The sequence below is a fragment of the Corvus cornix genome, chromosome 6, assembly GCF_000738735.6.
Source record: "Corvus cornix cornix isolate S_Up_H32 chromosome 6, ASM73873v5, whole genome shotgun sequence".
In the NCBI taxonomy this organism is placed as follows: Eukaryota; Metazoa; Chordata; class Aves; order Passeriformes; family Corvidae; genus Corvus; species Corvus cornix.
In genome coordinates this window covers 15,604,763-15,619,379 of record NC_046336.1, presented here as the reverse complement: position 1 = coordinate 15,619,379, position 14,617 = coordinate 15,604,763, and the positions used below count along the sequence as shown (strand labels likewise).

The 14,617-nt window shown below is 35.8% G+C and overlaps 1 protein-coding gene across 8 annotated transcripts in view; it reads left to right on the top strand.

Annotated features, from left to right (window-relative positions):
- Window positions 1–14,617, top strand: part of CPEB3 (cytoplasmic polyadenylation element binding protein 3) — an 80,379-nt gene that overhangs the window by 37,638 nt on the left and 28,124 nt on the right. For 6 of the 8 annotated variants that reach the window (XM_039554398.1, XM_010410416.3, XM_010410406.4 and 3 more), the window contains exons 5-6: window positions 9,244–9,267; window positions 13,897–14,064. In XM_039554398.1, coding sequence (XP_039410332.1) covers window positions 9,244–9,267; window positions 13,897–14,064 — 192 coding nt within the window. The remainder of the gene's footprint in view (window positions 1–9,243; window positions 9,268–13,896; window positions 14,065–14,617) is intronic. The other 2 variants (XM_039554399.1, XM_039554397.1) reach the window with 1 other exon arrangement.

Below are 14,617 nucleotides of genomic sequence, written 5' to 3'. Positions count from 1 at the left end.
TGTGTTTCACTGGAAGCTTCACAATGCCTGCTATAGATAGTATTACAGAACAGTCTCTCTTGTTCCCTCTTTTGTGGGTGTGTATGTGTGTTAAAGCTGTAACTTTAATTTCTGATACCTCTCCAGACATATTTCTTCCTGTTGGGATGAGCTGTTACAAGTTTTGCATATAATTACATGGACTGATGGTGTTTGCTTTGTTGGTTTCCATTATGTAGACAGGAATGGAGAGAATGTTTAGACATCTAAATAATGAGGGAAAACTCCGCTGAGAGATTATTGCATTTTTTGTGTCAGGAAATAAAAGTAAAATTAAAATTCCAGTCATGAACATATGGATTCAAAAAAACTTGGCAGAATGGACCTGGAAGACAGTTCCTATATGGGGAGGGTGGGGGACAGGGTGTGAGGCACCACCAGCATAATGCTGAACTGAATTGTGCAAAGCAGAGTATTTGTCGGTCTAATCCTGAGAAATGCTGACTATTTTGAAATGTCCATTTTTGTTTACAATGTTGTATTAGACATGTTAGGGTTATTTACAAACTTCTCTAAAATTTTTTGCCTTTCAAAAAACCCCACTTCAACCCACTACACACTATGTAAGTTAGACTGAGTATAGCTGAAAACTGCAGGGGTTTTTTGTGTAGTACCAAGCAAAGAATAATTTACAGATGTGAAGAACTGAAAATTTGTCATAGGCAAGATGCAAGGTGTTTAACACTTGGCTTTAAAGGCCAGCTTTTGGAACCTTTATGACTTAGCTCGTGCTCTTCTTAGTTTTATACTGTTAGTGGTGAGGTGATACTTTGGGGAGATTTTGTTGTCGTAGTTAGCATGTAAGCCCGATTTTCTTATGGCACATGAAATTTTGGGAAATCAAGTTATTAACTAGGAGAAATGTTTTGTTTTATTAAAGACTTTATTAAAAGAGGAAGCTGTTCATGCCTCTGTGTGTGTGTAAATAAGTTCTACACAGTACAGTTGTCAGGTGTTTGACATGAGTTCTGGTCTCAGAATGTATTTGTTGTTCTAAAGTGGGCATTTCAACAAGCTAACTGCAACAGAAATACATTTGTGAAGATGGGTTATTATGATTGAATTTTGAGTTACCTTTAAAAATTGACAGTTATGATGAAATACATAGTAGTATTTCCTCCAAAGTCTAATAGTGATTTTTGAAAGATGGGGATGAAAAACTGAAATGAAAAGTTACACTATTTTGGGACAACTTGCTTTTATCTTAAATTAATGATGTGCTTTATTCTGGTTTCTTTCTAATGAAAATAATGAAAAAAACTTTTTCCTAATTTCTTTGAAATTTTTACAGCAGACAGATACTCTAATAGTTTATAAAACCAATGATCTTTTGAAGCTAGAGTCCTGGTACATGGTTAAAATATCAACATAGCTAACTGAGGGACTGAAATGAAATATATTTAGGCATTTGCACTACTTAAAATATTATGGGTTTATTGAAGTATTGACTGTTTAAAGACTTAAATAAGCCCAGAATCATAAACATGCAATTTATGAAAAATGAAATTAATCACAAATCAAAAGTCTGAATAAGTTCCCATATATTTTTCCTCTTCTGCAACTCTTCTCCCTTTATTTCTTTACTAGGCAAGGCCATACCATTTCTGGCCATCAATAAGAGCCCTAAGCTAGAATTATTGAAACCTGTTGGGTTTTGCTTTTAGATCTTTCAAGAGCTAAGAATAAAAGCAAATATTCAAGTACAAAAGCTTAAAAATTACTTTCTGTGATTGAAATTCTTTTTTGTATGCAGCTCAACTTGAAAAATTTAGAACTAGGTAATTCCCATGTCATCCATTACCTTTGTTGTGGGGAAATATAGCAAAGAAAATTAGTTCAAGAAGAAGTATTCTTTTCTGTGCTGGAATGGCTATGATTTGGGTTAAAAGATACAAAATAAGTAAAATAAAAATTCCCAAAAGATACTTCATCACAGTATTTTTTGGAATAATTTTGAGAACTTATGTAATATCTTTAAATCATAATACTTGCCATATCTGTGTTTAATTTCTGTGAAACTAAACATAGTCTGCTGAGTCTGCAAATCCAACCTTCACATTCTATTTATAGTCATTGCTTCATAAGCATTTTTCTCTTTTCCTGTGAAGACATAGTAATAATCTTTAAGATTTATTACTCAAAGCTCAATTTCACACTGACAATGTAGGCAATCTTTTGAAGTTGGAAGACAACATATGCTCATGCCAACAGCAATGCAAAACTTCACATGTTGTAGGGAGAGGGGAAGTTTTCTGGGGGATGTTTGTCTCTATCTCCTTCTTATCCTCTGTGGCAGCACTTTCAACTGTACTTCAGCTGTTATTCCTGCTTACTCATTACAGCCTTTTGAAACCGGGGATTTTCCTGCCTGCCTGTCTTGAGCTGCTGTCTCTTTAATGTTGGAGGGCATTGTTTGGTCTGAGGGAAGGTGTTGCTTAGCTGGCAGCATGGGGGGAGCATGCTGTCACCATTTTGTTCATCATTGTGCAAGGCTAAATCATCACCATCTTAAAAAACTGATTTCTGAAATAATTAAATTCATGGGATAAAAGAGATTTCTTTAAAGTGCGTAATTATTGTGAATCTCTGTGTCATTAGTGGCATTATGCTTGTGTTCATACAGTTTGCACATGTGCGTAAACATGTTTATATAATAAGTGCTCTTGAAATTCAGAATTAGGCTTCTGTTGAGGAATGCAGTGCTCAAATATTCAGAGAGATCTGAGCATAATCCTAAAGAACATCTAAACAAAAGGAAGATGCAAATATTAGCTTGGAAGCATTTTTAAAGGGGAGATGGTATAGCTTTTGTCTGTGCTAGATCTAAATGAAATTCCTCTAATTGAAATGGTGTTTTAATCAATTAGTGACATTAAGTAATTTTTTAGTAGTATCATTCATACTGAGCTAAACAGAAGAATTTTTATAAACTTCCATCTACAGCACCTTATTAAAATAATTGATACTGTAATTTGTAGGGGAAATGTGGCATAAATTTAACTCTGAGGTGTCCTCCATCCCTTCTCTTGCTAATATTCAATACCATTTGTAGCCATACATTTCTGCAGGCATTGCTTTGTCTGAATATGTGCTCCTTTCTAATTAGCTGAGTAACTAGGAGTGAATGATCAGCATGAATACAGAGTCACCTACGTGGTAGGTGGTGAGCTGTCTTTAATGCTTCTTGGGAACTCCAGAAAGCCACAATAACTTCAGTGGGAGAGAAGTGTGGCAGGTGAAAAAGGAAGATGGGAAAAAATGAGGGTGTGTGATCTCTATAAGGAAGTACTGAAGTGTTGTGCCAGAATCCCAAACAATCTTCCATAAAATAAATGTGGTCTAAAGGTGGTTAAATGAAAAAAATGAGAAAAAACCCTTTGTGAAATGCTGGAATTTTGTTTTTCCTAAAGCTCTTCTGTACAGTGACTTTGCAGTCCTGTTGGGCTTCAAATGTTCCATCTGCTTCCACTGTTCATTCTTGTCTCATACAAAAATGCATCATCTGTAAGGTCTGGTACTATTTGCTCTCCATGTGACTGTCTTTTCTTCTTTTCATTAGTGTAATTTAGTTATATTTATTCAGAGTAAAATAATTTGAAAAATACATTAAGGAAAGGATTTGGGTCACCTTTTTAGATGTCTGTGTTGAGATTTTGGTTTTGTTCTATTAATCCCATTTATGTGGGGAAGTTGTCATGCCATGACAGGAAGTGTAATGACAACAAAATTATCTCATTTTTTTATTTTCATTCTTCTGTTGTTTTTAAAATTGCTTTGACTCCTTAAGAGCTATTGTACTTGGCGCTCCCTCTATTCTGATGTGTTGTTTCCAAACACATATAGTGTTTAGATATAAAAAAAGTTGCTGAAGTAGCATTTTAGATTTAAAATTTTTGCCAATGCTACTGTTATACCTTGAAATAAACTGCTCCAAATAGAAAGCTTATTGGATTACTTTCGTCTTGCAAGATCTTGGGCTGGCAGTTTAATAGCTAATAAAAGCTTTTTTTTGGTAGTGATAATATTCTGGGCAAATGTGTGACTAAATTCCAAGAGGCATCAATCTCTTCTAATAGATTAGTTCTTGCCTATAGGAATTTGCTGAACACTTCAGCCCAGTTGCCAGGTTGGGCTACTAATGTGTCACCAGCTTAAGAGCATATATAGAATAACAGAAAGGAATAAAAAACACTGAGAGAAATTATAAGGTTTGCAAAACTAGACCTGATTTAGTTGTGAAGAGATCTGAGTTAATATAACTGGAGGGGAAAAAAATGACTGTGAAGTGTGGCATAGCAGAGGCAGCGGGGTTCGGAGGAGTGTGGGAACTGTTGCTTTACACATCACCTTGTTAACGTTTTTCAGAACCAGCTGTGTGAGCAGTTGGTATTGATGCCTTGGAGGCTGTGAGGTGGGTTTGCTGATACCTTAAAGTCCCTTCTGTACCTATTTAAATTTTAAAAAAGGGTGAAGGGGGAAGCAGGGGAGCAATAGTAGGTATGTGCCTTTTCTTCTTTCTTCCTTTCAGTTTTTTATATTGGCATCTGCACTTCCAGAGATCTGATTTGGCTGTTACTGAAGGCAATATCTCTAATCAGTGGCTGCTAAAGGCTTTTTCTAGCAAAGGAAGATTTCCTAAATTGTCTTCCTCTTAATCCAACTTGGTAGCTCTTTAATAACTTCTTGTTTGTTTGTTTTCCCCACCATTTTTCCTGCCTCGCAAGCTCACCAATGTGCTTTCCTTTCATCTTCGTGAACCTCTCTATTGTGGGTTAGTGCCATCTGTTTCCTCTGAATTTTAAGATTTGCCAGGCTACTCCATGAGCATTATATATGATGCTAGAAGAGATGAAGCAGCCTGGCTGTTAAAAATGTGAGTTTTATTGTTAACAGATTTTTTTTTTTAACTAAAACAAAGAGATAAAAATACATAAACCTTCCCTATTGCACAGTTGCTTGGCTGCTTGTATGCCTCAGGAAGGGACACCTAAGCTGGTTTGGGGTATTGAATGCAGTTCATGTGTTTGATCAAGTGTTTGAGGCTTATGTGTGGGACTTAACTGCATACAGCTTTCATGTAGATTGTGTTTTTCTGATTATGGGATTCAGTTTTATATGTATGTGAGCATATGTTAGCAGGGAGATTGCTGTAACACTTGCATTGTTAGTATTGGAGAAGAATCAACCGAAAGGGACTGCTGAGGTTCATGTAACCAAATTATTGTACTGCCCATCTGCACATCCAGCTCATCTATCTGCAGAAATTGAGAACCACTTTCTGAACCACTTGTAGATGAGTGTCCATCATCTTTGCAATTCTTCTATATGATCCCTCTGTTGTGGAAAAACACATTGCATAATTATACTCAATTCTACCACCTTCCCTCAGTTCATGAATGCATTTTCACTGGTATTTTAATTCACTTGTAAACTTCCAGATCCCTAAGAACTTCAGAGACCCTCTGTTCAAAAGCAAAAGCTTGACATATTTTCCTTTCTGATCTCAGAAAATCATTGCATAACTCATAATGTCCTAAAGCAAGTATTGTTCTGAACTGCTGACTGCTTCAAGAATACAAATGAGTGTTCCAAGCTAGAACTAAGATTCTGGTACCCTGTAAATCAAGGAGGTTCCCAGTCTTGTCAAATAAACTTTCCTTTAGCCAGTATAGATCCAAAATTTCTAGTCTGGGAACATTGATTTCTTTTTTTTCATAGAGGTAATGCTACTTTAAGTCAATTTAAGATGTGTCTTTAAGATTTCCTTGAAGTGTGCATCTTTGATATTGTGGACACATAATTGCATGAACAAAATAAATACCAGAAGTGAAGAAAGAATGTTCTTTAAAATCTCAAAATACTTTCTATAAAGTCTTCCATAAAATGTGATAATACAAATAAATGTTGTCACCTATTTCTAAATTTGAAATTACCTTATCAGATTCATTTTTAGTTATGTTATGGAAAGCACGTAGATCTAGTCCTTTTGAGTTAATGTTTTACGGATTCACAAATTTGTTTTTTCCTAGGACTGCTAATTTTTGATACAAATACAAGGTGCAGTTTCAATCCCATATTATAATAAAACAATGAAAAAACCCCAGAAAAGTTCTTTTTCATCAGTTTCATGTAGCCTTGAGATGCAGTTAAAATCTGAGCAGTTCATTTGAGTGGGTTTTGATTTATTTCAACAATGGGTAATCTTAGCTGCAGGCTTTGGGGAATTCCAAAGCATTAACACTAAGTTTACTTGATTGCATTGCAAGATTTGAGGTTTGGAGAGTTTGTTCTGCTTGTTTGTTAAAAGTGTAAAGTTCTGTCCTTCATTATACAGTTTCATGTTCATAAAAATACACTCAGCTTCTGGGATGAGGTGAGTTAATAGTTTCAGGAGAGTTATCAGTGGGCGAAAAAGAATCTGTTGTTCCTTTGCATTTGAGGACAGGCAATTTGGGACACAGCAGTTATGTAACTTTGTACCTGACAGTTACAGAACGTTGCTACGGATGGACAAACACCAATGCAGGGATGATCCTGCTGTGAGCTGCACAATCCATCAGTGCACTTTTTACATGGGAAAATGTGCTCATCATCATGTGTTTTCCTTAATACTGTAATGATCTAGGAGGTACCTAGGAAAGAATCACTTGTGTTGAATTCAGAAACATTTCAGGAGATGGTTTCTGTGCAAAAGGACATTTATATGTGGCACCAAAACCAGTATATGGGGAGCAGATGCATTGGTGTGGGTACAATTTTAGGAGCTCCCAGTCTTTTTTTGTCTTCTGTTGGAATTGCCCAAGAGAGAAAGTAACTTCAGATATGTAGCTCTGGTAATTTCATTGTAATAGTGCAGTAATCTTCTTATTTGCTCCCAAATATCTTCATTCAAGAATAATTTCTAAATTGTTTACTTTCTAAAATATTTACTCAAAGTGGAGGCATTATGAAATTTACCTGATGAACCATTCCTGCTGCTTAATCTGTTGTGCTCTGAATTTTGACTTGTGAACAAGATGGGTATTTTTTAATTAACTTGTTTCAAATGACACATTCAAATTTCACATTTGCATTCTGTGTAAGCAACACAATGAAGTGTGCATTGGCATTCTGAAGTTGTCGTGCTGAATAACTCTCAGCCTTTTGGGAAAAAAGTAACATTTTAATATAAATACCAGTTGAAACTGAGATAATTTTATATATATATAAATATGTGTATTTTTTATATATATATGTATCATATACAAAATATAAATAACAATGGTGAAACTTCACTTTCTTTGAGTATTTAAATGTAATGCAATGTTTTTAAATCAGCAAAAACTGACTTGCCTGTCTTCCTGTTTAAGTGAATTGCCCCTGGAATTTACAAGGCAAATATACCTTCAGTGACTTTCAGTAACTTTTATAGACATAAAGATTGTGTGTGGATGCAAATATAGGATAAAAGTATTATTCTGCAGTGAAGTATTGCATTTAAGTGTTATTATACATGAATAGCAATAGGGTATTCTAGAATTTACAGAAGTCTGTGGTAGATTTCTGCCCTTATGTACTAATCTTGATCAGAGCCTGAAAGTTTACATTAAGCATTTAAAGCTTTGTTTTCTTCAGAAGAAACACATGAGTCTCTTCCATCTCATACTGCAATAATTCTCCTTTATTTAATTTTTAGATTGGTAACATTCTGAAAAACCTCTTTCAGATAAATTGCTTTCAGAATGTGTGCATAACTATACCTTGATACATGCTTTTTTTGGGAATGTGGGCATTCATCAAGACAAGGACTTGCTACAAGAGATCTGACAATGATTGTTTGCCATCATAATAACTAATAAAATATGGCAGTAACTAGAAAGAAGGAGGACTAATTTTATTCTTGCTGCAAAGCCAACTCTAGTGTTAATTCTCACCATTGCCTGCTATGCAAGAAGCAGAGTCTCTCTCAGGGCTTACCAAACACCTCACTGTGGCTGAGTACCTGTTCACACAAACCACTCCTGCTGTCTTCATGCTAAACATGAAGGGCAGTTCATCATAGCCCTTGAAATTTTTTAATCCCCCTAATGACATACTCATGTAGTTGCCTTTTTGTGACCTCATGGATAGTGGAAGAAAAAAGATGTAGGTGTATGGTGTTTCTTCAGGGCTTGAGGAAGAAGCTGCTTGGGTAGAAGAGAGGTGCCTGTGCTGAAGGAGGGTGAGCATTGCTCTGGGTAGCCCTGGGGCCCCTCAGTCAAAAGAAAAGTAGACAGGGAATACTGAGGGGTCTGGTGGGACACCTGGGTGTGTAGGACAGGACCAGAAGGCACTGTGTTAGTTTGGGAGATAAGAGATGGGGTTGGGAAGGAGTAGGAACACTGAGAGTGTTACAATGAAGAGAGAAAGAAACAAAACAAAGCTCTGTTACCCCTTAGGTGAGCTCACTTGTGTTGAAAAACCCTGCTTGATCCCTAGCCTTCCACATTTGATTACCTTGGAAGGACAGATGTCTTTTGTGATAGATCAGAGATCCTGTGTAGAAGACACATGTTTTCCAGGCTATTTTCCATCTTTCTAAAATTTCAGCTCAAAAATACTGGTTTTTGCATTTCCCATTACATCATGAAATACGGTTCTGAAGTTGTCCAACATTGTGGATTTGCCATTGATGCATGTCTCATTGAAATGCTGTGTTAATTCTGGTAGTTATGAAGGCATTTTGTCAATCTAGTTTTATTCATCTAAACATGCTGGCTATTGAGTTCATATTGTTTTAGTAGGATTTTAATACTTACATATGGTTAATTAGTTAAACTGAAACATAATTGGAAAACGTTCTCCACAACTATTTAGTAAAATGCAAAATGAGTTCTTTTAATTAGGATTACTGTTGGTGATGTTTATTACCTCTTAAAACCATAATCCTAAATTATTATTTTATAATACTGTCTGATATGCCTGATTTTTTTAATACCTTTGCTATATAGAAAATTTGCACAGCAGGTATGTTGGGTTTTGTTTTGTTTTTTCCCTGGCTGTATCATCTTCACCTTTTTTTCTCGTCTTGGGTTGTTTGAATTTCATCTTGCACTTTTTAAATGTCTTTTCCTTCTTTATGGTGGGAGGGGGAAAAGAGAAGAGGTAGAAGCTACATTTTCATTGCTTTTGGAGCTAAATCTAATGACAGCTGTACCGACAATTTTCTTCTGTGTTTACATGCAGCCAGGAGCTATGGGCGGAGAAGAGGTAAAAGTATTTACTAAATGTTTTGTTTGCTGAATAGTGGGAGAAATAAATCTAGTTTTCTTGTGATAAGATGATGTTACCAATTTTTACATTATTTAATTGATCAATTGCTTCATATAAATCAATCTCATATTCTTCCCTTGCAAAACAGCTCCCTTTTAACAGCATCTTAAAGCAAAGATGATTCTGAGCTGATAACTTCAAGTGTGTTGCTATTACGAGAGACCTGGAGGATGACTGAATGTAAAGATTCTCGTGACACCTGTTTGTGACTTGATGTGTGTAGAGTTCCAAAAAAAGATTGGTTTTGGGTTTATGTTTGGTGTTTGTTTGTTTTGTAGAAGTGCAATGTTTAACTGTTGCATTGAACATTTGAAAATTACTTTTTTTCTTACCCGTAACAGCTTTTGCTGAATATTACACTTTATTACATTGAATTGCCTCAGGTAGGACATGTGTGCATACCAATACTAGTAACTGTCCTCAACAGTGAATATTGATAATAATTTTGAAAAGATACATTATTTGAGCACATTTTAACTGTATTTCATCATAGACAACCCTTACAACATAAAAGCAAACTGAAAATATTTTATAAATGTACAGTGCTGCATATCAGTTTATTCTGAGAGATGAATGAACAAGGACAATAGCAAGTCCAATAGCTGACTACTGAGCGAGCAACTAATGCAGCTTATATTTATGTACTGTGCTGTAGTTTACACAGACTGGTTGTTACTGAGAAAATAACAGTGAAAATAGCAGCTTTTAACAATTATTTAGGCAGTGTCACCTGCGTGGGGTACTTTAGCATTAAACTTAATTTTATCTTCCTTTCCATGAAGTTCTCTGGCAACTCTGCAGGTGACATTGCTTCCTTTTCCAAATGTAGAATTTGCACCATGTTTGTGAAGAACTTTGGAGACAGATGTATCCATCACACAGGCCAATAGTGTCTTAAGGGCTTGTAATTTGCATATGTGTATGTATTGAGGTGGTAGGCTGTACAGGCTGTATTAACACAGTTTGTAATAAAGAATTTGAGCCTCGTTTTAGTGTTTGATAACTTGAATCTTTTGTTTCAGCTTTAGTTTTCTTCACAAACTGACCTTCCAATTTTTCACCACCTCCAGAGCTCAGGCTACTGTTAACAGACATTGAAAGCATTCTAATACTTACACTTTTTCAGTGCTTTCATGGTACTGAAACAAATTGGGAAGTATGTGGAGTATACAGTAAGGTATACTCTCTGAGCATGTAAACACTGATTAATTTTATTTTAAGATTGTGGCAAGTGTGTCCAGATTAATCAAATGGTACCAAAGTAGGAAAGGAGGTAGGAATCAGTAGGACACTATCAACTACTTGCAACTCATGTTTACTTGTAGAAGCAAAATACAATAATGTGGAAGTAATTGTGATGAATATAGTTTAGGCTGTTTTATACAAACTTTAGTGAAGGCAAAACAGGGCAAACGAGTTCTGAATATGCTGGCTTTTCAGACTTTTTTTCTCACTACCAAAAAGCATGCTTCACTACACAAGACTCGTTTCCTGTATGAAATTCAGGCTTTTCCATACTAACAAGTAGATTTGTGTGTGTCTTATAATTTATGTTAGGGATTTTGACTTGCCTCATTCGTATTAAAGTCTGTGATGTTCATGCTTTATGATTACCTTGACTTTTATAATGTTAGTTTTGAGCTTTCTTAACCTTAAGAACCATGAGCCCTACAACAGTGTGTTTAAAAAAATGTGTTGGTTATCTAATATTCTCATATATCCCTCTCTATTATTGTTTTTACCATTTGCATCGGGATAATATGCAGAGTAACCAGAGACCAGCCTGTGCAAGGACTCATTTCATGTTTGTTACAGTTGGATATTTTAATTAGTGTTTGATTCTGTTACTGTGACTAAGCATCTTCAGTGAGAAGAGGTTTTCTCAGACATTTCTTGAGGCTTGCCGTGAACTCTCAGTTCTCTACTTGATTCTCTGTTTCCTTTGAGAAAAGAGATGAGCATTTCTTTGTATGTATCATGTTTAGAGCTGTTGAGTCATGTTCTTGGTACCTTGGTTTTTAACTTTTACAACCAGTTTTTCAGGTACAGATGTAAGCACCGCTGTGGGAAATCAGCCCAAACTATTTTGCTACACTGACAACTCAGAGATGCCCAGGGAGGGGTACAGGAGTATGTTACAAAAAAAGTGCATTAAGTGATGCCTTTCCATAATGTTCTCCCAGAAATTTGCCCCTGGGGTTTTTTTGAGGTGATGTTTCAATATTTATTGCTTTAGATTGCATTTTTTTCTTGTTTCTACTCATTCCCTTTTCTAAGCCTACATAAATTTTTCAACATCCCAAAAAGTCTTGTAGCAAGGGTTTCCAGAGTTTGCCTTGCTTTTTTCAGCCTTGGCATGTACTGATTATGTTCAATGCAGTTTATTTTTCCCTTAGTGGAGAAGACCATGAACAGTCATTGCCTATTCCCTTGTCTGTATGCTTTCCATTATTTTAAATGGATACTTTATACATTTAGCTCTATACTTAACTATAAAATTATAGAACATTGTTTGCATTTATTTAAGGTGAGTGCAGTGCCTGTAGACCGCCAAGCATCTGGCATGGTGCTTAGAGGTGACCTTGCTTTCTAAGCTGCTCTGAGTTTTTATTATTTCCTTCAGACCTCAGTCTCTTCTGCAGATCTGTATTTTCATTGGACACCTTGTTATTAATTTGATATGTCATCTTCCACTAATGGCTCATGTTTGTTGTTTGTTTACTTTTTTACAAGAAAGTAGGTTGATGGGCAGGAATTGGAAGATGATTTAGCTCTTCAGTAATGTCAATCTCTTACAGATATTTTCAGATTTCCTGCTTTTCAATGTGTTCTGATTTGGTATTTTTACACAGTTGTACTATTCTTAATTATTTTTTCTCTCATGCAAATGTTCTCTATTATGTTGAAATGCATATGTTTATACATATTTGTCCATTAATGGAATATTCATCAAAAGTCTTTCCTGTTTTATGCTCTAAACCCACCATTTCTGACAAGCCTTTGAAAGGCAGCATCTCTACATCCTTCTCTGATTGTGGCGTTTACCCTGTCTTTTATGTTGATGTGTAAAAGCACAGAAGGATTTTTGCTTCAGTGGATTTTTGTGTCTGTGATCTCTGTCAGTGTTTAACATGCAATATATTCTTTTTAATCAACACTTTTCTAGTACCTGATGTTCGTAAAAAAATCAGGCTGGTGGTGTGTGTCAGTGAGAGCATCTTTCCTGATTTTGTTAACTTGTTTTCCATATACAGGATTACTGCTTCTTTTTGTAATTTGTCCTTTACTACCGGAGACAATTACTGATATTTTCAGTGTGTATGTTTTTCTGACTGCTGTCCCTCTGTCTTGATTTTTCTCCTCACTTCTGGTTTTTTGTCCTTCACTTCCCTGTGCTGTTAATGCCAGTATGGTATTAATCCTTAGGTCTTGCTAAGTCAGTTTCATGTGATTTATTACCTTTGAATTTAATTCTGTGCACTTAGAAAAGTATAAATACATTTATATTTGTAATCAACCCCCATATAAACTGTTTGTATCAATTAATTAATTTCCATCCCTGGGATCAATCCTCCATGATATGAGTGGACAAGTAGCCTTTTCAGAGTTGAGGTGTGGTTCCCATTTATACCTCTCTTTATATTGCAGGACTTATTTTTCAGCTCAGGTATAGGGAAGTGTTAAACTCTAAAGTTGGCATGTTCTACAGTGTTGCTTATTTGCAGTCTTTGAATATTTTTATCTTCTTTGTTAATAAATCTCTTCTTAAGATAATGTGTGTATACTTTGGTAGTAGTAGCGACAAGTTAATTGTATCAGATGGTTACAAATAAATTCTTTACTTTTCATTAGAAAACTCAGTAGTAGCCATTTATGTTGATTTTGCTCATTCATTACTGAGAGGATGTTTTAACTCTGAGGAACAAACAGTCTGACAGGCTGTTCTAGCTAACAATGTTTTCCTTCAAGTGCAAGTTCTTTTATTTAACAAGATTTTTTTTCTTGTTTGCTAAGTTTCTTCACTACCTGTTTAATATCCACAAGCCAACGCTTTTTCATGTTTATTTTGCTGCTTGCCCCGCTGCTCAGCGTGGGCCTGTGTTCTGTGGAGGTGGAAGTGCTGCAGCCCTTGTTGTCAGGATCCTGTAGAGCACTCAAAGGACTGTCCTGCTCTGCAGTGCAGTGGCTTGAGGGATCTTAAAATCATTCCTTCAAGATCTGTTATGGAAGGTGTAAATCTCTAATACTTGGTTTGAAATGTAAATCTTGAAAAGGTTTTTCTATAGCTATGACATGTAATTTCATCAGATAATTTGTTTTTCATCGTTATCCATTTGCAAGGGTTTGTTTTAAAGCTAAATTAGTTTTATTGTCTTGTAAGGGTAATACACTCTTGGAAAAATAGAAATGATACTAATGAACATGAATTGGACAACTAGACCACCTAGCTGGGTCCTTTAATGCAAATTCTGTTGAAGTAAAAGAGTAAAAGGAAAAGTTTTTTACTGAAATATTTCATTCTCCAGGAAATAACATTAACTCTAGATCCTACAAAATCTGTTCCAGGTCGGTCTTCACTCTTTCCTTTTGAAGATGGCTTCCTAGATGACAGCCATGGTGATCAGTCACTATCCTCGGGTCTCAGCTCTCCAACACGCTGTCAGAATGGGGAAAGAGTGGAACGTTATTCTAGAAAGGTGTTTGTTGGAGGTCTTCCTCCTGACATTGATGAAGGTACTGTGAATCACTTGTATTCCTGAGATGTGGGAATTGGCTTTCATATAATTATAAAAAAGGTCAGTTTCATAGAAGCAAATGTATTTTCCCAGGTGTGTCTCTTGTAGTGCTTGTGGCATTATTTAGAACAAACACAAACTACCACCCCCCTGCAACACCTGAGAATTTACTTGACATTCTTTTGTACTGTAGATCAGAAGAGATGGAGACAGAAGTGGCTGCATAGCAGGTCTTCTGATCTGCATGTCTTCCCACGACTGTAAAGTGGGAAAGCTGAAAAAGGGAACTTAGTGGGTACTGTCCCTCCTCCATAGTCTTTTCCTATTCTTGGATGTGGTTGACTTTAAAGACTTTCTTAATGCAGTTGTTACCAAAATATGGTGGGCTTGAATAATCAGCTCTTTTATCCAGCACATATGCAGGGTTCAGATGATAAATACAGGGTAATAATATGGTTACAAAATAATAACCAGCTTAGTAGGGATGGTCAGGATTTTTCCTCAATCATTAATCTGCTCTGCTTGTGTGTGCCCCCACAAACCCTTACTCC